Genomic DNA, 23477 nt, shown 5'->3' with positions numbered 1-23477 from the left:
AATGGGGAGGTTTGTGTCAGGAATAATCACCAGCATGGATCTGTCGCCATTTCACCTGCTTCCGAGCTCTAAATTGTGTGTAATGTTCTAGATTGGGGAAAAAGCTAGAATTCTAACTTGAGGAAAAAAAATCAAGTCCGTGAAATCCCACAGGTTGGTCTGTAGGATTTATGTTATTTCAGTATGTGGAATGTTATCTTTATTTAAAAACCAGCTGTATCTTCCTCAAACATGTTTTTAACTGGAAAGGCAAACGCCAAATTACAAAGGGACGGCACGATGGCACAGTGGTTAGCACTGCTGCCTCACAGCGCCAGAGACCCATGTTCAATTCCAGCCTTGGGTGATTGTGTGGAGTCGGCAAGTTCTCCCTGCATCTGCGTGGGTTTCTTCCGGGTGCTCCGGTTTCCTCCCACAGTCCAAAGATGTGCAGGTTAGGTGGATTGGGCGCAGTAAAAAAAAAAATTGTCCCTTAGTGTCCCAAGTCGTGTAGGTTAGGTGGAGTAGCCATTGGCTTACGGGGATAGGGTGGTGGGGATTATGGGCGTGAGTAAGATGCTGAGCTGGTGTGGACTTGATGGGCCGAATGACCTCCTTCTACACAGTAGAAATTCTATGATTTGGCAGATTATCTGGCGAGGTATTGTAATAATCATACCAAGGCCAGTCTTCCATCACCCTTTATTTACAAAGTGTTCAAAGTGCCGCTGAGCGGCTAGTGTTAAACTGCCGTCCTGAGTGGAGCCAGCTGGTTTTAATCCCCCCGCTGCTCCTTCCCTATTCCACTTGCCATGCTACGAGGCCCATGGGGCGATCTTTCGATGATCCCTTGTGGCCATCATAACCGGTACTAACACTGGAGTTTCCTAAATGCAAGGAATGGAAGTTTTGAAGAGTACCATTGCCTTTGTGAGGACCACATCTAGAGTTGAGTCATCTGCCTTAGTTCAATTTGTTATTCTCTACATGTCACCAAAACCTTTCCCAAACTAGGTTTTGGACCCAGAGCAGAAATAAGTAATGCTCTATTGAACTGTGTGCTTATGTTGCGGTTAAGTCAAGAAGGCAGTATGTACAAACCTGTAGTTGCCATAAAGCAGGTTGGGGAGACGACGACACGTTCTGGAGAGAAAATGGAGGTTGGAGATAGGGGGGCTAATTTGCAAGGGCAGCATGATCAAGGGTAATTTTCTTTTCAGGAAGTTGTGGTGATGGCAGATTTTAGATGGGGATGGAGGGAACAGGAGACAGAAGATATTTGGGGAGAGGGAACTGTTAGCAATGTTGGATAGCATGGGAGCTAGGAAGGGAAGTTGGATGGGCTGCAGTTTATTATGAATACGGTTGAGAGTAGGATTATAGACAAGATAAGCTCAGCGGGGATGAATGAACAGGGGAGGGAATTGAGAGAAAGATGAGAGTTAAGGGATGACAGGGAGAAGGGAACAGTCGGCAGAAGAAATGGCTGAATAGTTGGTCTTGAGTTTGGTCAAACAAAATCTGTGAACTGTTGGAAATGGCGGGACGTGGAAGTGGATTTTAAGGAGCCAGCCAGTAGTGTGAGAACCCCGCAATTATCTCTGCCATTCCAGGATGATTATTGAGGGAGAAGCAGTCTTTGCAGCACAGTGAATATTTAAAAAAATATATCGTCCTTTATGTGATTTAGCAAGATCTGGAAATCAATGCCTAAACCAACTGATTGCCATGTTCAAAGCTGCATCCCTTACAGTAAGGGAACAAAGATGGGCTCTGTACCAAGAGAAGTAACCATGGTAGAAGTAATTGACAGAGCATCAAAGGCAGAGGTTAGCGTTTGATTGAACAGATTGGTAGCTGCAGAAATATTGCAGCGAATGGTGGCCAAATAGTTGAGAACTTGAAAGCATCATTGTAAGCGACTTTAGGGAGTTCATTTCAAGGACAGTTGTCGAGAAAATGGGGTTAGAAAGGTGGATGTGTGTGGTGAGTGTTGCAATGGGTGGCATGGTGGCACAGTGGTTAGCACTGCTGCCTCACAGCGTCAAGGATCAAGGTTCGATTCCTGGCTTGGGTCACTGTCTGTGTGGGGTTTGCACATTCTCCCCGTGTTTGTGTGGGTTTCCTCTGGGTGCTTCGGTTTCCTCCCACATTCTGAAAGACGTGCTGGTTAGGTGCATTATCCATGCTAAATTCTCCCTCAGTGTAACTGAACAGGCACTGAAGTGTGGTGACTAGGGGATTTTTACAGTAACTTCATCATAGTGTTGATGTAAGACTACTTGTGACACTAATAAATAAACTTTTTAAAAAAGGAAGTTATTGGAAATAGTCTTGTCTGTGATTAAGACAATGGGAACAGAAGCATGAGATGGCAAAGTCAAGGGATGTCCTTGGGTACGTCACCTATGGGTAGGAGAATTTGTACGGAAGTTCAGGAAGGACAGCGAACTCCGATGACAGAGCACAGGTTGAGTTATGGAACTTGACGTCATTGAGGATGAGAAGTCCTTCTTCATAGAGGATGAAAAGCAATAAGAATTTCTTGTGGAAAACCTGACATAGTGCTTAGCTGGGCAGCAGAGGTGTAGGGTATGGACCTAGGTAAGAATTGGTGATGAGAGTCAAATCACCATTGGCAGTTTAGGTGAAGCAGCTAGTGGTTAAGGTAAGAAGTAATGTTTCGCCCATGGACGTAAGTCAAGTTGCCCTCTGGGCCATGAGATCCAATCATAGCCAGCAAATCATTTGTGATGGCTTCTACACAGTTACTTCTGGTATCCTTCGAGGACCTCCTATACTTGCCCTCTTATACTTCTCACCTACATGCTGCCCCTCAGCAACACCATCCAGAAACATGCCAGTTTCCAAATGTAAGCTGAAATCACCCAGTTCTACTTCACCACCATTGTGGTAATTCTCTGGACATTCACGCCAGTTGGGATTCTCCAGTCCACTGGTAGTGCACCCATTCCCGCAGATAACGTGGTGGCGTGGGGTGACAGCAATGGGAAATCGCATTGACAGAGGCTGACCAGAGAATCCCACTGCCTATGAACAGCGTGGCATCTTTTTCCACTGAGGAACACATGGCTGGGAGGCTGGAGAGTTCCTTCCAGGTCTGTCAACCTCTTCAAATTGTCAGACTACTTGTCTGACATCCAGTATTGGATTAATGGAAACTTCCTTCAATTAATTATTGAGAAGACTGAAGTCATTTGGTCTCTGCCACAAACTCCATTCCTGTCCCTGGCAACGAGATTGTTCACAACCTTGGTGTCATATGTAACTCAGGATAAACTTTGGGCCAAACGTTTACATCATTATTCAGAATGCACATTTCCACCACTGTAACATCGCCTGACTCAACCACTGCCTCAGCCCATTTCCTACGGAAACTCTTGTTCACATCTTTGTTGTCTTCAGACTTGACTGATTCAATGCAATCCTGGCCACTCTTCCATATTCTACCTTCTGGAAATTTGAGGTCATCCCAAATCCTGCTGCCTGCGTCCCAAATCACACCTAGTCCTGATCACCTACCACTCTTGTGCTCTCTTACCTACATCGGCTCCTTATCTAAACCTTATTTGTGTATGGGATGTGCGAGCCAGCATTTATTGCCCTGGAGAAGAATTGCCTTCTTGAACCACAGCAGTTCACATGGTGTAGCTACACGCACAGTGTCGCTCGAAAGGGACTTCCAGGATTTCTAAAAAATGCTGCTTAAGTTAAAGGTTAACGTGGTGTCAAATATTTAAGATTTTGTATCTCTTACACGACATGCGAATAAATGTTTTTCATAAAACTGCTACAAATGTGTTATTACAACATCAAAACACAATATTAAAATAGAAGATAACTAACTGAATAACAACTGGAATAAACAACAAATCTGGCCAGGAATTTCTTTAAATGAATGTATATTGGATGCCTGAACAAGTGCTGGAGTGTGGCGACTAGGGGATTTTCACAGTAACTTCATTGCGGCGTGAATGTAAGCCTACTTGTGACACTAATAAATAAACTTTAAACATAAATATACCATTAAAAACCAAAAAATAAGTCAGTTTTTTTAATTCATCAGATATGGGCATCACTGGCTGGGCCAGCATTTATTGCCCATTCCTAATTGCCCTTGAACCTTGGATGTCAAGGGATTTCGAGGATTTGGTGAAGAAGGAAAAGAAAACATATGTTAGGCATAGAGCACTAAAAATGGGGGAGGCCCTTCAGGTGTATAGAGAGTGTAGGGGGGAGCTTAACAAAGAAATTAGGAGCACAAAGAGGGTCAAGAAACATCATTGGCAGCTAAGATTAAGGAAAACCCTAAGGCATTTTAAAATATATTAAGAGCAAGAGGATAACAAGGGAAAGAGTGGGGCCCATTAGAGACCAAAGGGACAATCTGCATGGAGCCAGAGGACATGGGCAAGGTCTGAAATAAATATTTTTCATCTATATTCAGTAAGGAGAAAGACATTGTAGCTGGAGGTTTCAGTTGGGATGACGAAGTTCTAGAGCACTTTATGATTAATATAAAAGAGGTATTAGATGTTTTAGTGAGCAAAAAGTGCATAAATCCCCAGGGCTTGATGAGATGTATCCCAGGCTGCTATGTGGGGCAAGGGAGAAGATTGCAGGGGCCCTGACAGAGATATTTAAATCTTCGCTGGCCACAGGTGAAGTGTCAGATGACTGGAGCATCGCCATTATGGCACCTTTATTCAAGAAGGGCAGTAGGGATTAGAACATAAGAACTAGGAGCAGGAGTGGGCCATTTGGCCCCTCGTGTCTCCTCTGCCATTCAATAAGATCATGGCTGATCTTTTCGTGGACTCAGCTCCACTTACCCGCCTGCTCACCATAACCTTTAATTCCTTTACTGTTCAAAAATCTATCTATCTTTGCCTTAAAAACATTCAATGAGGTAGCCGCAACTGCTTCACTGAGCAGGGAATTCCACAGGTTCACAACCCTTTGGGTGAAGAAGTTCCACCTCAATTCAGTCCTAAATCTGCTCCCCCTTATTTTGAGGCTATGCCCCCTAGTTCTAGTTTCACCGCCAGTGGAAACAATCTCCCTGTTTCTATCTTATCTATTCCCTTCATAATTTTATATGTTTCAATAAGATCCCCCCCTTATTCTTTTAAATTCCAATGAGTATAGTCCCAGTCTACTCAGTTTCTCCTCATAAGCCAACCCTCTCAATTCCAGAATCAATCTAGTAAATCTCCTCTGCACACCCAGCAGTGCCAGTATATCCTTTCTCAAGTAAGGAGATCAATACTGTACACAGTACTCCAGGTGTGGCCTCACCAGCACCTTACACAGCTGCAACATAACATCCTAAGTTATGCCAGGTAATTCCAGGCTAGTTAGTCTAACGTCAGTGGTAGGGAAATTATTTGAAAAGACAGGGATTGATCAGGGATAGTCAGCACAGATTTGTTGGTGGAAGATCCTGTCTAACTAATTTAATGAGTTTTTAAAAAAGGTAACTAAGTACATTGATGAGGATAGCACAGTTAATGTGGTTTACATGGACTTCAGTAAGGCCTTTCACAAGGTCCCATATGGAAGGCTGGCTCAAAAAGTTAGAGGCCATGGGATCCGAGGCATGTTGGCAAATCGGATCCAAAATTGGCTTGGTGCAGGGTTGCTTTTGTGGTTGGAAGCCTGTGACTGGCAGAGTACCACAGAGATTGGCGCTGGAACCCTTGCTTTTTGTTATATACGTTAAGGATTGGATGTGAATATAGAAGGTATAATTAATAAGTTTGCAGGTGACATGAAAATTGGTGGTGTTGTTAATAGTGAGGATAGTCTTAGCCTACAGACTGATATTGATCAGCTGGCAAGTGAGGCAGATTTTGATTTGATTTGATTTATTATTGTCACATGTATTAGTATACAGTGAAAAGTATTGTTTCTTGCACGCTATACAGACAATGGCAAATGGAATTTAATCCTGATAAGTATGAGGAGCAAAGGGACCTTGGTGTACAAGTCCACGGATCCGTGAAGGTGGTAGCACAGGTAGATGGGATGGTGAAGAAGGCATATGGAATGTTTGCCTTCATTTTCCAGGGTATAGAATATAGGAGCAGGGAGATCTTGGTGCAACTTTATAAAACATTGGCTAGGCCATAGATGGAGTATTGTGTGCAGTTCTGGTCACCAAATGATCAGAAGGATGTGATTACACTAGAGAGGATGCAGAGAACATTCACCAGGATGTTGCCTGGGATGGAAAGTAGCAACTATGAGGAGAGACAGGATAGGCTGGGTTTGTTTTCCATGGAGCTATACAAAACTAAGGGATTTTCACAGTAGGTTCATTGCAATGTTAATGTAAGCCTACTTGTGACACTATTAAATAAACTTTAAAACTTGAAATTATGAGAGGTATGGATAGGGTAGATGGCAAGAATCGTTTCCCCATGGCAGAAGTGTCTAAGACCAGAGGGCATAGGTTTAAGGTGAGGTGTAAGTGGTTTAGAGGGGATCTGAGGAAACTCTTTTTCACCCAAAGGGTGGTGGAAGTATGGAACGTGCTGCCTGAGAGGGTGATGGAGGCAGGTACTCTTGTAACATTTAAGAAGCATCTGGACAAGCACGTAAATCCCCAAGGCATGGTAGGCTATCATCCAAATGCTGGCAAATGGGATTAGTATGGATTAGTATTTGATGGGCGACATAGACGTGGTGGGCCTAAGGGCCTGTTTCTGTGCTTCATGACTCTATGAGTAACTTGCTAGGCCATTTCAGAGGACATTTCAGAGTCAAGCACATTGCTGAAGGGTCTGGAATCACATGTGGACCAGAGCAGAAAGGACAGCAGATTTCCTTCCCCAAAAGACACCAGTGACCCTGATGGGTTTTTATGACAATCAACAATGGACATTCCAGATTTTTATGGAATTCAACGTCAGTCTTGATCCCCAGAGTATCAGCCTCAGTCTCTGGATTACTAGACCAGTGACAACACCACTAAGCCACCACCACCGCCTTCCTTAACATTACGTTCAAATTCTGAAATCACTCCCTCCTCTGCTGTAGTGTTGCACTGCTGCAATATACTTATCTCACTTACACCCCTTTCAGGTATCTCTGCTGCCACAGCACACTCACCCACACTGAACTCTGATGTGACCTTGGCACCTGTGAACGCAAAACAAATCACAAATATTTTTTAGAACAAATTAACTGTCATCTTGATGGCATGATCATTAGCTTTTTAAAAAAAAACCTTGCCCTCCCCCCCCCATCCCCACTGGAATCACCGCTGTTTATTGTGGGGTTTGAGAGAGCCATCAGCCTCCATATATGCTCCTTCAGAAAGGTCCTTAATGTACACCAGCCCCCCTCCCTCCAGTCTCTGAGTGCTCCAAGGCATTGTTGTCTACAGAAAGAAATGGAGATTAGTTTTAAAATTCCGACCATCCTGTCCTCAGACACATTTACTACTTCTGGAGACAGCTGAATGCTTGTATAATGAGGGAATTTTTGTTCCATTGTAATCAGAGTCTTCGCCAAGGTAACTGCATTTTATAACAGCTCAGGAATTTAGCAATGAAACGATATTGTCCTATGTAGATTGGATGAAATTAGTTCATAGCATATCCAAATTACCTGCATTTTGACACCTCAAAGTTAGCAAAGACACTATATTGTGTCTTATCAGGATTGGATTTGACACCTCAGCAACTTAAAGTTCATTTATTATTAGTGTCACAAGTAGGCTTCATTAACACTGCAATGAAGTTACTGTGAAAATTCCCTAGTTTCCACACTCCGGCACCTGATTGGGTACACTGAGGGAGAATTTAGCATGGCCAATGCACCTATCCAGCGCGTCTTTCGGACTGTGGGAGGACTGTAGACACAGGGTGAACATGCAGACTCTGCACAGACAATGACCCAAGCTGGGAATCGAATCCGGGTCCTTGGCACTGTGAGACCGCAGTGCTAACCACTGTGCCACCGTGTCACCCTTAGTACACAGCAACCATTTCTGTCCTTTCTCAAATTTTAAAATCAGAAACTAGTATTTTAAGTTTCAGAAATTACTTTATGTATTCAGATAAATACATACCCTGGCTGAACACATTGTTAGGGAGCAGATCAGAAACTCCAAGGTATATTATGAAGTTAGCCTAGACCCCAACTTTATTTAATTTTTGCATTAGTATGAGCATAATGTATTTCACTCCAGGTGTGACCCTCTTGATCCACTAGGAGATTTTATTAAAACAAACTTCATTTAAGAACAGTTAGAATATAACTTAATGAATTAGCATCACTTTTACTAATTAAAATACTTAAACACGACAAAGTATAATTCTTAACAGCTGTCTACCTTTATAGTTCCTATTTAAACAATATCCCCATAGACATAAATCCTAATTAGTACCAAAAACAGATATGCTCAGGTGGATGCTAGATTTCCAGCCTTTCAACTCCTCTGGACAGGTATAGAAAGACACCTGCCTTTTGACACCTATTCAGCCGTTTGCAGAGAAAGATCTATCTTTCAGCAACAGAACTTCAGAGAAAGAGACCCCTTTTCTGGCAGTTCCCAGTCTCCAAATTCAGAGAGAGAGAGACAGAGAGTTATTTCTTCAGTTTACAGATCCCAAACACTAGCTGAACTGAATTTCTCACTGTAAGCCTAACCCTGCCTTGCCAATCAACCTAATCAAGCCCCACTCTGAAAAAACGCAGGGAAAACATTAAAATAACAACACTGCTTTAGTCCCGATTAACACAAACATTCCAACAATTAAGATCAATTATGTTGCTGTAGTAATAATATGGGCTGCTGGGTACAGACAAAATTATCTGATGTTCTCTGGAATCTGGTCTTTAGAAGGGGAAGTTGGCAATTACTGACATGCCGGATCTATTGGCTATAGCAAGTCTACGTGTTTCCTGTTGTGTCTTTTTAAGAAAATGATTGTTGTTGCATTATTTGTTTTTTCCAAATCTGGTGAACCATTCTCAGTTCTAATGATTTCCCAGCAATAGTGCCAACGATGTGACTAACTTTGTTCATCTCTTTGATAAAGATCCTGGAATAAAGACAATTGAGGCCTGGTGACTTGGCTGTTTGATTTCCTCCTCTGAAATTTCTGTTTCACCTTTCCAGAGAAGAATTCTCCATATGATGTGAAGGATACAATCTTAGAGGGGGTTCAGAATCAGAGGGACCTGGATGTCCAAGTGTGCAGATCATTGAAGGTGGTGGCAGGATAGACTGAGTGAGCAATTATCAAGACATATGGAATTGTGGGCCTTATAGTGATCTGGAGTACAAAAACCAGGAAGATATGTATGGTGGACCTTTATGAAACATTGGTTTAGCCTCAATTTGGAATATTGTGTCCATTTCTGAGCAGTGCACTTTAGAAAGGATGTGAGGGCTGAAGAAAGTTCTCAGAAGAATAGTTTGATGGATGAGAGACTTTACTTACTGGAATAGGTTGGAGAAGCTGAGGTTGTTCTTTGCAAAGTGAAGGTGAGGAGGAAATTTGGTAGAGGTGTTCAAACTCAGGAGGGATTTAGACAGGAGTCCACAGAGAGAAACTGATCCCACAGGCAGAATGATCGAGAACCAGATGACACCAATTTAAGGTGATTTGCAAAAGAAGCAGTGGTGACATGAGGAAAAGCATTATTTTTAATGCAGGGATTGGTTAGGATCAGGAATGCAACTGCTTGAGGGTATAGTGGAGAGCTGTTCCGTTGTAACTTTCAAAAGGGAATTGGATGAACACATAAAGGGAAAGAGAAATGGGCAGGAGTTTTTTTAAATTCATTTGTGAGACATGGGTATCATTGACTGGCCAGCATTTATTGCCCATCACTAGTCACCCTTGAGAAGGTGTTGCTAGGCCATTTGAGAGGGCAGTTGAGAGTCAACCACATTACTGTGGTTCTGGAGTCACATGTAGGCCAGACCAAGTAAGGACAGCAAATTTCCTTCTCTAAAGGACATTAGTGAACCAGATGGGTTTTTCCTGACAACGGACAATGGTTTCATGGTCATTAGTAGATTCTTAATTCCAGATATTTTTTATTGAATACAAATTTCACCAACTGCTGTGGCGGGATTCAAATTCTCACCCCTAGAACTGAGTTTCTGGATTAATAGTCTAGCGATAATACCACTACGCCACTAGGCCATCGCCTCCCCTCTTGGGAGAAGAGTTGCTCTTTCAGAGAACTGGCCTCTTGTGATGTTACCATTCTTTGTCGGAAAGCTGAGTAGAAAACCGTTCCAGTCATCTATGTGCAATATTAACAGTTCAAACAGACAACCTAGCATTCCACTGCTGCCATTATGTGGAAATAAATTCCAATGGAAAAATCAGAAGAAATAATTGCAATAGTTTGTCAGATTTGTAATTGGATTGCTATGTGGAAAATATAACTAAAATTGCCCTCAACTTCCAAGTTTATTTTTGTTATTTATGAAGAACGCTAGAGAATTAGAACTTCCGTGGTAAAGGAAACTTACAGCAGTGCTGTGTAGGATGATTACTATATGAATATCCATATCCATATATTGACATGCTCATTGCACTATATATTAGGTAAGGTTGCAATGGTAATGTTGTAAATGTGGCCCCTGTAAAAAATATATCAGCACAGATTGCAGATATGCCCCTTGATTCATCGTCAAACCTGCTAACTCCTGTAATGTGACGCGTTCTCTATAATGGGAACAGCTTAGGAAAGCCGATTACAGGCACAGCATTGTCTGTGAAGGGGCACCCGGCAGAAATAAAAACTTGTCTTCAGGATCCAAGTTTCCCTGGAGCCTCTTTTCACTTTCATTGAAAAAAAAATCACAGGCAAATCTTTTGAGGAGGTGAGTCACAAATATCGATGAAATGTTTGCGAGGCTATCTTAAATCATCACCGCTAATTAACCTTCCTGTCACTTAGGCGTTTGTAGGATTTGTGCAGATCTCCCTCCCCTGCCAATCCCTCGCGTTATGTCTCTTTGACCCTCTCCTTATTCTTTTAGGTTGAGTTGAGGCGGAAGAATGTTTGGCTATTGGTGGAAAATGTCTGCAGTCACCCTATGTGTCTTTTTAGCCAATTACGTTTTACTGGCGGATACAGGTAAAGAGGGTTTCAAATCATTTCATCCGTGAAAACAATATATAATGCAGCATTGTGGAATGGTTTCTATTTAAATGTGGCACTGTCAAAGCAATAGAAGAATTGGAATGATTATACTGTTGCATCAAAGCTGCATTGAGGTCAATACAAAGTCCCACTCCAGAACTTGAACACCACAGACAAGAGTTGATACTTCAGTGCAGCACTGAGGCAGTGCTATTCTGTCAGGTGTTGCTTTTTTGGGGGTTGTGGGGGGGTGGGGGTGGGTGGGGGATGGGGGAACTGAGACCTTAAACTGAGGTTGGCCTGCTCTCTCAGTTTGACGTAAAAGATTCCATTGCACTATTTCCCAGATGAGCAGGGAGTTATTCTTGGCATCCTGGCCAATGTTTATCCCTCAATCAACATCATAAAAACAGATTATGTCTGGTCATTATCACGTGCTCATGAAAGGCATTATATCAACACAAGTCAGTCTTTTTTTTAACTCAAGAATGACCTAGAATGTAAATTGTCATGAGGGAAATGTATTTTTTTTTAAATCACCCCTTAGTTCCCTCCTCTGAATTTCTCTCATCCATTTCACCTCCTGTAACGGGGACAATGGACAATGATTCATGTCTGAACCCTGACAGTGAGTGTTCTTTCTGGGTAATATCATTGCCAAACTCTACACTGTCCCCAACCACTATCCATGTACCTGGGTTTCTGGTGGCTGATGCTAGATACTGATTGGAGTGGAAAACCTGGCCAATTCTCTTTTCTCGTAGATGGGAAGATTAAGATGATAACATCACTGTTACCATCCTGCCAGTAAACAGGCATCTCCCTCCAGACCAGGGGATGAACCTGAGATGTCTATATCCTGTACGCCACAAAAAAACTTGCTAAGATTCTCATTTCAGTCAATCAAAGCATGAAAATGGAAATAAAAGAAAGTGCATTCTATATTGAAGAGGGCTATAGCAGACAGGTTAACTAATACTGCACTGCAGCACACAGGTTAACTAATACTGCGCTTAGTAGACAGGTTAACTGATATTGCGCTGTAGCACACAGGTTAACTGATACTGCACTGCAGCAGACAGGTTAACTAATACTGCACTGCAGCAGACAGGTTAACTAATACTGCACTGCAGCAGACAGGTTAACTGATACTGAGCTGTAGCACACAGGTTAACTGATACTGGGCTGTAGCAGACAGGTTAACTAATACTGCGCTGTAGCAGACAGGTTAACTAATACTGGGCTGTAGCAGACAGGTTAACTAATACTGCACTGTAGCAGACAGGTTAACTAATACTGGGCTGTAGCAGACAGGTTAACTAATACTGGGCTGTAGCAGACGGGTTAACTGATACTGAGCTGTAGTAGACAGGTTAACTATTACTGGGCTGTAGCAGACAGGTTAACTGTTACTGGGCTGTAGTAGACAAGTTAACTGTTACTGGGTGTAGTGGACAGATTAACTGTTACTGAGCTGTAGTAGACAGGTTAACTGTTACTGGGCTGTAGTAGACAGGTTAACTGATACTGGGCCATAAAGTTTAAAATTTATTAGTGTCACAGGTAGACTTACAGTCACACTGCAATGAAGTTACTGTGAAAATCCCTTGGTCGCCACACTCCGGCGCCTGTTCGGGTACACTGAGGGAGAATTTAGCATGGCTAATGCACTTAATCAGCATGTCTCTCGGATTGTGGGAGGAAACCGGAACACCCGGAGGAAACCCACGCGGACATGGATTGAACGTGAAGTCTCCGCACAGACGGTTACCCAAACCGGGAATTGAATCTGGGTCCCTGACGCTATGAGGCAACAGTATTAACCACTATGCCACCATGCCATAGCAGACAGGTTAACTGATACTTGGCTGCAGCAGACAGGAGAATTCCGGCTATTGTGGAATTTAATTAAATCTGCATTTTGATTTCTTTGAGTTAATTTCACAAATCCGAATTTATAATCTGTGCAAGAAATGTGACTCATTAACACGTGTTGCCCAGCACTTGCTAAAAGCTTCGAACTTTAGGTTCATGGCATTTATGTTTCTAAGCTATTGAATAAATTATAAAATCTAATAAGGACAATTTGTTGTCAATGATGACATAGTTTGAAGTATTTTTATCAAAGCGGGAGCAGTGCTCCGAGTTTGAGGCATTCCGAATTGGGTCGTATTGAGGGATGGTATTCTCCAGTTACAAATTCAGCCAGGTTCTGCATTTAATCACATGGAAGTCTACAAATTTTCCAGATCTTTTGAGAGGGAAATTGCATTTTCTGATTCTATCCACTTATAACTTATTTTGAGTGGAAAGTCAAATTCCATTTTTATTTCAATCATTTATGAGAATCCGTAATGGATTTTGAGGCTCATATTCTCATATTCCATTTACTTCTTTTCTCTTTGTGAATCAGTAACCTTGGCTGTAAAGTGTTCAGACATTGGAAAATACCTAAACAGTGTGAAAATGCTGTGTTAAGGACAATGCTGTCAAAGTCTGGTCAACAGTAATGAATGTTAAAATCGATCTGTTTCAGTTGTGTTAAAGACAGTTTCAGATGAGAGCAGACTTCACAATGGCTCCAGAAGTCTTTCTCGTGGCCACGTTCAATCTCCGATGATGGGGAGCGATGTGCAGATAAAAGACTTGATTTACAGACACAAACGATCCTTTTTATTTCCGAATGGTGTTAAACTATGTCCAGAGGAAACTATCTCACAGGCCATTGGCAACTACCTCAAATATTACAAGCTGAGAGGTAAGAAAATTCCTGTTTCTTGTTTAAAATTTTCCACGCGTTCATCAGTGACCTATCAAAATTGTGCAAATTCTCTGCCCATCTGTGAGTGCCTGTCACATTTTGGGAGGTTTTGAAATTTATTCCTTCACAGAAATGATTTAGGAATGATCCACGCTTTTGTCTTGTATTTTGAAACAAACTGCATTTTCACAGCTTTTAAAAAAAGTCTGCAGGCGTATTAAAGCCAGATGAGCTAGTTTGTGAAACGTTGCAACTCAGTCTCTTTCAGATTGATTCGATTAGTGTCTATTATCTCAAGCCAGACCTCACTCAGCCAGGATATCGGTTATTCATTTTGATAATAGCAAGAATAGCAGCAGGAATAGACTATACTGCCCTTTGAGCCTGCTCCGCCATTCAAGCAGACCCAGGGCTGAACCTCTATATTGAGTTAGAGTTTCTGCCCTATCCCCACTTCCTTCCATTTCCTTAGTACCCAAAACTTTATCTGATTTGATTTGATTTGATTTATTATTGTCACATGTATTATCATACAGTGAAAAGTATTGTTTCTTACGCGCTATACAGATAAAGCATACTGTTCAGAGAGAAGGAAATGAGAGAGTGCAGAATGTAGTGTTACAGTCACAGCTAGGGTGTAGAGAAAGATCAACTTAATGTGAGGTAGGTTCATTCAAAAGTCTGATGGCAGCAGGGAAGAAGCTGTTCTTGTGTCGGTTGGTATGATCTATGTTTTGAATAAACTCAATGACAGAGCACACATGGCTCTCTGGGATAGAGAATTTCAAAATTGACAGAGTTTCTGAAGAAGAAGGTGGCGACATGGTAGCACAGTGGTTAGCATCGCTGTCTCACAGCTCCAGGGACCTGGGTTCAATTCCAGCCTTGGGTCACTGTCTGTGTGGAATTTGCACATTCTCCCTGTGTCTGCGTGGATTTCCTCCGGGTGCTCTGGCTTCCTCCCACAGATGTGGAGATGCCGGCGTTGGACTGGGGTAAACGCAGTAAGAGTTTAACAACACCAGGTTAAAGTCCAACAGGTTTATTTGGTAGCAAATGTCATTAGCTTTCGGAGCGCTGCTCCTTTGTCAGATGGAGTGGAAATCTGCTCTCAAACAGGGCACAGAGACACAAAATCAAGTTACAGAATACTGATTAGAATGCGAATCTCTACAGCCAACCAGGTCTTAAAGATACAGACAATGTGAGTGGAGGGAGCATTAAGCACAGGTTAAAGAGATGTGTATTGTCTCCAGACAGGACAGCCAGTGAGATTCCACAAGTCCAGGAGGCAAGCTGTGGGGGTTACTGATAGTGTGACATAAACCCAACATCCCGCTTTAGGCCGTCCTCATGTGTGCACACATGAGATTATGCCCCCTCGTTCTGGGCTGTCCCGGCAGGGAAAACATTAAATTGGGCAAGCCGTCTCGGAATTTTATACATTTCAATGAGACAACCTCTTACTCTTCTAAACTCCAGAGAATATAGACCCATTCTACTCAACCTCTCCTCACAGGACAACCCACTCACCATTCTTTAAACTAGCACCCTAATAAGAGAATAGGTAGCTGGGTTGATTGACAGGTCTAATGATGATTCACTGATTGGGAAGGAGTCATTGAGTTGAATATATAGAGAAAAGGGCACGGAGAAATATTCCTGCTAAGCTGTGTGTGTACAGCTGCACAGCAGCTTGGGAGGTACTATGGCTGGATAAAATATTTTAAAGGTACTGCATATTGAAAAAACATGCACACCAAATTTTTAAGGGAACATTTGGCACAGAGACACATGGGCACACTATCAGCTCGTTGGAATACTGCTCAGTAGTGCATGGTGTGTCTCTGCTATGGCCATTAGGATGGTGTTTATGCACTGATGCGTTATATAACTTGTGAAGGAAATCCTGATACCTACTGACCACCTGCTAAGGATTCAAACTTGTATTTGTCAGTTGTCTAATGGACATCAAAGGAGGGGATATTCTCCGAACTTACCGCACCGTTAGTAGACTGTGCCAGTCCCGGAGAATAGTTGGGCCTAAATATCCGTTGCGTAGCTGGCACCAGTTTGCGATTCTCCCGGCCCCTTCCTAATGGTGCAAACCGGGTCGCGCCCAATAAAGGGGCAAGTACGATTAGCATATTTAAGTAGCATTTAAATATGCTTGGCCCGTTCAAATCACAGCACACAGAATTCACCGGCTTTCAGCCACAGTGCGATACTGGCAAAAATCACTGCTATTAGCAGAGACCTGGTGTGATCGTCACGCCGGGGGCTCAGAGGCAACTGAAACCCAGGGTGGTCGGGGGTATGGATAAGAAGTGCCCATTGGGCAGTGCCCACCTAGCAGCAGCCCACCTGGCACACTAGGGATGCCCAGTAACAGCCAATGAACAGCCCAACAGTGGTCACTGGACAGCCTGGCGGTGCCAGTCGGGTCCTACCATTATGCCAGGGGCAGCGCCGAGGAGGTGGGGCCTGAGTGGGGACCATTTTGGCGGGGTGTTCCTGGGGGGGGGGGGTCCGACAAGGGGGGGTGGGGGGGTTGTGCAATGGTGAATCGTGAAGGCAGTTTTGATGGGAATAAGTTGGGGGGTCGGACGGGGGAGCCCATCGGGAGGGCCCTGATGCTCTGATGTCGGTGACCCATGTCAGGGAAAGGGGTGGGGGAACATGCTGCCGGTGAGGGGTGTGCCCTGCTGTCCATGGGGGGAGGTGGGGGGCTCCCTGTACATTCTAAAATTGGGACACTCTCACACAATGGCATCCAAGCGCTCTGAAGTCCCATGCTCACCAGGGCTTTAGGCCCCCCCCACCTCCCCCCCCAGTACCGGTGCAAAACTCTCAATTCGCCAAAAAAGTGACTGAATGTGGGAGGATGCTTGAGAGACTGGTTATTCTCACCGTTACGACACTTAGACATTTTTTTGGGAGAATTCTGCCCTAGTAATGATCTTTTTGGGAAGTGGTGAGGTTTCTATGTGATCGAGTTTGCCTCAGAATGTCATTGCTGAGAACAGAAGATTAGAATAGACGAAGCCCCCCATGGCAGAAATGATCATCTGAGTCAAATGTTAGGTGAGCCAAGCAATGGGGACCTTGCTTCTGGTGCTTTAGCTGGTTAAATTCTTGCACACTTAGGGGTTGTTTATCCCTAGTTGTTGCCAACTTGCACTTAAGTATTCTGGGTTTAGGGAGAGTATGTGTTTTCACAAATAAGCAAATAGTTAATTAATTTCTCAACGGTTTACATTGTAGACTCTTTAGCATGCGGGGAAGTTTTTGCAAGTATCATTTACCTCGTCAATCTGGAAAAAAAACCAGACAATTTATGGAAAGGTTGCTATGAGTTACCAGATGTCTTACTCAATGCCTATGTTTGTTAGTGTGTCAGGAAGCAGTATGGGAAGCATTCAAAACCTTCTGGGATAGGCTACCTGCGCGTCATGAACATCAAGCCTGGATGACTATGTGTGATCAAGGAATCATAAATATTTTTGACATTGGTGAAAACTTCAGCCAGTCAGAGGAACACCAAACCCTGATCAAAGAGGTAAGTTCCCCATTATAATTGAAGAGTAACGTTACAATGCCTTTCTTTTAAAAAAACATATTTCATTGTATTAATGCCCTGTCATTTAACTCTGTTTCCTGTCATTAACAATTCTTCTTTCAATTTTCCTCCAGTTTTCTCCCTTTAATTTTTCCTTTGATTTATAAGACGGTGGTGATTCATGCTAAGATGTAAGGGTGGGATTTTCTGCCTCCCACCCCACCCCGTGCTTTCCAACGTAGGGTCTTTTTGTCCTGCCGATATCTACGGTGTTTTGCGTGGCTTGCCCATTCTGCTGCCGGGGAACCCGCCACAGTGGGTGGGGGGTGGGTTAAGGGGGGGGAGGGGGGGGGGAAGTCGCCTTTGGCGGAACCGAAAGATCCCGCCGGCGGGATAGGCTGAAAAATTCCACTCGTACTTCAATTGGCAGCAGTCAATCACCACTTTGTCCAAGTGGTTGTTCCTCAGGTGTAGAGCTGGCCAGTGAATGTGGGGGTGCTGTTAATCTGTTGTGTTCCCATTTGACATTTGCACACACATGCTTCCAGCAGGGGACACTAGAAGACAATCAGTGATAGGCAGCTTGGCTGGCTTTCCCCCCCCCTTAACTAAAAGACAATAATGTAAATTGTAATGCCCTCATCACGACCCCGTCACAGATCATCTAACTCAACACAGACAGGAATCCAACAGTTTCCCAGTCTTAAGTGCACACTATTGTGCTCATCTTTTAGTCTATAAACAGTATTTTAAATGTGACAGAATACCACAACATTCTGTCTTAATTTGTATAAGAACTTGGTTATACACTTCTCAAGAGAGTCTGAATTTCATAGGAATGTTTGACTCATTTACTGAAAGTGGCCAGCTGGAATGATGTCCCCTCCAGTCCATTGTCTCAAGATGTCAGATGGCTGCTTCTTGTAGGTGTTTTAATGATACCAGTGGAGTGTCAAGTGAATGAGCTAGAAAGGATTAATTCCTAAATATCTGGAAGGGTGTTTGAATTTGACAAGTGTTTGTCTGATTTCTGCTTCTTTCCCTCTCTGTACCTGTTCTGAGTATGACTAACACTGGCTAAGACCAATGTTTTTCTCAGTACAATGCTTGAACTGGCCTGGTCAGGACAGTTTTACAATTAGGTTCCCTGCAGAGACCAACAATGAGGATTGTAGGAAAGTGATAAGAATTTCAAAATATGAAGTAGAAACAGCCTCCACTGTATAATGGTAACTCTTCCATTAAACACCATCAGAAAAATTACTTCAATGCCCGTATTCTTAAATAGCCTTTGCTTGACAGATGGTTTTGTAATTCTGCTAAACAGGTATTACACCATCCTTATGGTATGCTTGCTTTATGGAGTTTTGGATGTCAAGAGCATTCTATTTCTAAATGGGCATGCAGTGAGTTTGGCAACATTGTGAAGTATTTGCCTTATACGGAGTCACTGAGCTCCATATTCATAGTAACCTTATGAGTCATAAAAGTAGAGCTTTTTTGGCCTGAAATAACCCCTCAATTTAATACATCTTCCAATTAATAGTCTTTTTAATAGCAGCCAGGCATTTCCAGAGAAAAGGATTCCACATTTCAAATGATTATAGTGACTATTAAATTGCTCTCTGCCCTTGTAATAATTAAAATAAAGTTATTTTATTGAAAAAATATCCCTGTTCCTGATTCTATCCAGCTAGTGACACAGTGGTGATGTCCCAATCTATGGATCAGAAGCTCCCAGTTCATGTTCCATGCCAGGACTTGTTGGCCGTGGATGTAGTGTACATGATGTGGTTCAATGGGCTGATAATCAGCTTGGGAATCCTTACGTGACCTCGTCACTATTCCCCAAAGGGGAAAAAGGTTTGTCTGAAGATGGGCGGCAGGGTGGCACAGTGGTTAGCACTGCTGCCTCACAATGCCAGGGACCCGGGATTGATTCCCGGCTTGGGTCACTGTCTGCGTGGAGTCGCACGTTCTCCCCTTGTCTGCGTGTGTTTCCTCCGGGTGCTCCGGCTTCCTCCCACAGTCCAGAGATGTGCGGATTAGGTGGATTGGCCATGCTAAATTGCCCCTTAGTGTCAGGGGGACTAGCTAGGGTAAATATGTGGGGTTATAGGGATAGGGCCTGGGTGGGATTGTGGTCTGTGCAGATTCAATGGGCCAAGTGGCCTCCTTCAGCACTGTATGATTCTATGCAGCAAAACAATTCTATCCAACAATGTATTTGCATCAATTTTGATAATTTTGCCTTCAAAGTCAATGCTAGACTGCATTATTGGCAACTGCCACAATGACTTCCATAGTGAATATTGATGCAAAATAATCATTTAAAATCACTGTGATGTTCTGTGCAACACCCTTTTCAGCAAGCCTGATCACATTAAATCTAATTGCACTACAATTACTAGTGTCTCAAATGTTCCCCACATTAGAGTCACCATTAAAACCAAAATCAAGTGCTCAATTGCAAAGAACAAAGAACGAGAAGCAAATCCGTGTGTTCCCCAACCGGAAACCAAGGCTGAACAGGGATATCCACTGCTTGCTGATGTCCAGGTCTGAGGCATTCAAGTCAGGCGACACTGACCTATACAAGAAAGCCAGATATGATCTAAGGGGATCCATCAAAGATGCCAAAAGACAATACCGGACCAAGCTAGAGTCCCAGGCTAGTCACACCAACCCCCGCCGACTATGGCAAGGTCTGCAAGACATAACAGGCTACAAGATGAAGGCATGTAAAATTGTCGTCTCCAATGCACCCCTCCTTGATGAGCTCAATGCATTCTACGCCCGTTTTGAGCAAGAGGTCAGCGAGAGCATGCCCTCCACCCTGGAAGCCCTGGATGAACCTGTATCTGGGGTCACCATTGCAGATGTCAGAGCAGCTTTCTTGAAGGTCAACCCACAGAAAGCAACTGTCCCGGATGGGGTACCTGGATGTGCACTCAGGTCCTGCGCGGATCAGCTGTTGGGGGTATTTACAGACATCTTCAACCTCTCTTTACAACAATCTGAGGTCCCTATCTGCTTCAAGAAGACGACCATCATCCCGGTACCTAAGAAAAGCCAAGCAACGTGCCTTAATGACTATCAGCCGGTGGCTCTGAATCCATCATTATGAAGTGCTTCAAAAGGTTAGTCATGGCACAAATCAATTCCAGCCTCCCAGACTACCTGGATCCACTACAGTTTGCCTACCGCTGCAACAGGTCCACAGCAGATGACATTTCCCTGGCCCTGCACTCAACCCTGGAACACCTAGATAACAAGGACATCTATGTCAGACTCCTATTTATTGACTACAGCTCAGCCTTCAACACTATTATTTCCACAAGACTCATCTCTAAACTCTGTGGCCTCGGCTTCGGCACCTCCCTCTGCAACTGGATCCTGAACTTTCTAACTGACAGACCACAATCTGTAAGGATAGGCAACAGCACCTCCTCCACGATCATCCTCAACACTGGTGTCCCACAAGGCTGTGTTCTCAGCTCCCTACTTTACTCCTTAAACACCTATGACAGTGTGGCCAAATTCTCTTCCAATTCGAATTTCAAGTTTGCTGACGACACCACCATAGTGGGTCAGATCTCAAACAATGACAAGACAGAGTACAGGAATGAGATAGAGAACCTGGTGAACTGGTGTGACAACAATAATCTCTCCCTCAATGTCAACAAAACGAAAGAGATTGTCATTGACTTCAGGAAGTGTAAAGGAGAACATGCCACTGTCTACATTAATGGGGGCGAACTAGAAAGGGTCGAGAGCCTCAAGTTTTTATGTGTCCAGATCACTAACAACCTGTCCTGGTCCCCCCATGCCAACACTATAGTTAAGAAAGCCCACCAACGCCTCTACTTTCTCAGAAGACTAAGGAAATTTGTCATGTCAGCTACAACTCTCACCAACGTTTACAGATGCACCATAGAAAGCATTCTTTCTGGTTGTATCACAGCTTGGTATGACTCCTGCTCTGCCCAAGACCGCAAGGAACTACAAAAGGCCATAAATGTAGCCCAATCCATCACGCAAACCAGCCTCCCATCCATTGACTCTGTCTACACTTCCCGCTGCCTTGGCAAAGCAGCCAGCATAATTAAGGACCCCACACACTCTGGACATTCTCTCTTCCACCTTCTTCCTTCAGGAAAAAGATACAAAAGTCTGAGGGGTCGCGTACCAACCGACTCAAGAACAGCTTCTTCCCTGCTGCTGTCAGACTTTTGAATGGACTTACCTTGCATTAAGTTGATCTTTCTCTACACCCTAGCTATGACTGTAACACTACATTCTGCATTGTCTCGTTTCCTTCTCTATGAACGGTATGCTCTGTCTGTATATTGCGCAAGAAACAATACTTTTCACTGTATGTTAATACATGTGACAATAATAAATCAAATCAAATCAAAGAAAATCACAGCACAGGAACAGGCCTTTCATCCCTCCAAGCCTGCACCGACCATGCTGCCTGACTTAACTGAAACCCCCTATCCTTCCGGGGACCACATCCCTCTATTCCCATCGTATTCATGTATTTGTCAAGACGCCCCTTAAAAGTCACTATCATATCTGCTTCTATTACCTCCCCCGTCAGCGAGTTCCAGGCACCCACCACCCTCTGTAAAAAACCTGCCTCATGCATCTCCTTTAAACCTTGCCACTCGTACCTTAAACCTATGCACCTTGTTAATTGACTGTTCCATCCTGGGAAAAAGCTTCTGACTATCCACTCTGTCCATGCCCCCCATAATCTTGTAGACTTCTATCAGGTCGCCCCTCAACCTCCGTCGTTCCAGTGAGAGCAAACCAAGTTTCTCCAACTTTTCCTCATAGCTAATGCCCTCCATACCAGGCAACATCCTGGTAAATCTTTTCTGTACCCTCTCCAAAGCCTCCACATCCTTCTGGTAGTGTGGCGACCAGTATTGAACACTATATTCCAAGTCCTAACTAAGGTTCTATAAAGCTGCAATAGGACTTGCCAATTTTTATACTGGCTTTTGTTTCCTTGTGGGAGGAGGAGGGGGGCAGAGTGCAAAATAGCAATAAATTTAAGCCAAACATCTGAATGCAAGATGAGATTGATGAAGCAAAGGGTTTTCCACTCTTTGGATTTTTATAGAGCCAAGAATATGAAATAGATGTTAGTTAACCCCAGCCAGGACAATGGTAATGATATAATTGCCCTCAGCACACAAAGGGGGGAATTAGCCAAAGTTCCAATTTCCAATAGTAAAGGCAAAATGCTGTGAATGCTGGAATCTGAAACAAAAACAGAAAAACTGGAAAATCTCAGCAAGTCTGAGAGTACCTGTGGGGAGAGAATAGAGTCAAAGTTTTAAGTCTAGATGCTCCTTCGTCAGAGCTTCATCCAGCATTTTCTGTTTTTGTTCCCAATTCCTATTATTGATCTCTCCTGAATATTAGTTGGGCACAGGGTCAGGGTGGTCTGTGATGCCTGCCAGAGTAAAATAGTTTCCTGCAGTTCACTGACAATTTTTGTGTGCAGAATGGCCACTTTGGTGAAGTTGTGGAATGGCAACACAGCATTATTATTGTATTGGGAAAGGAGGGGAGGAGAATTCAGGATAAATATATATATTCCCTTGGCTCCGGTTTCCACCCACAGTCCAAAGATGTGCAGGCTAGGTGGATTGGCCATGCTAAATTGCCCCTTAGTGTCAGCTAGGGTAAATGTATGGGGTTATGGGGATAGGGCCTGGGTGGGATTGTGGTCGGTGCAGATTAAATGGACCGAATGGCCTCCTTCTGCACTGTAGAATTCTATGAATTACTAGGTAGAAGTGTATCTTAGCCTAGTTAAGCAATAGTCTATTACTAGAGATAGACGAAGTAAGATCACCAACTAAGAGCTGAATTTCAAACCCCACAGCCTATCTTCACTATAACTACTTACTTCCAACTTTGTAACATTACCCACCATCTCGCCAAGGCACTGTAACTTTGTTCCACCCATCTATCTTAAGAATATAAAAGGATGTTTATGTATTGTAGCTGTGTGATCATAGA

The 23477-nt window shown here is 43.4% G+C and overlaps 1 protein-coding gene across 1 annotated transcript in view; it reads left to right on the top strand.

The window, feature by feature from the left end:
- The first annotated feature begins 13737 nt into the window (after positions 1-13737).
- Positions 13738-23477, top strand: part of impg2a (interphotoreceptor matrix proteoglycan 2a) — a 72691-nt gene continuing 62951 nt past the window's right edge. Inside the window, exons 1-2 of the mRNA XM_078231894.1 lie at positions 13738-13876; positions 17272-17438. Of these exons, the coding sequence (XP_078088020.1) occupies positions 13738-13876; positions 17272-17438 (306 nt within the window). The remainder of the gene's footprint in view (positions 13877-17271; positions 17439-23477) is intronic.

This window comes from Mustelus asterias, chromosome 17, assembly GCF_964213995.1.
Source record: "Mustelus asterias chromosome 17, sMusAst1.hap1.1, whole genome shotgun sequence".
Classification (NCBI taxonomy): Eukaryota; Metazoa; Chordata; class Chondrichthyes; order Carcharhiniformes; family Triakidae; genus Mustelus; species Mustelus asterias.
Note: the sequence above shows the minus strand (reverse complement) of the source record. Positions and strands in the feature narration are given on the sequence as shown.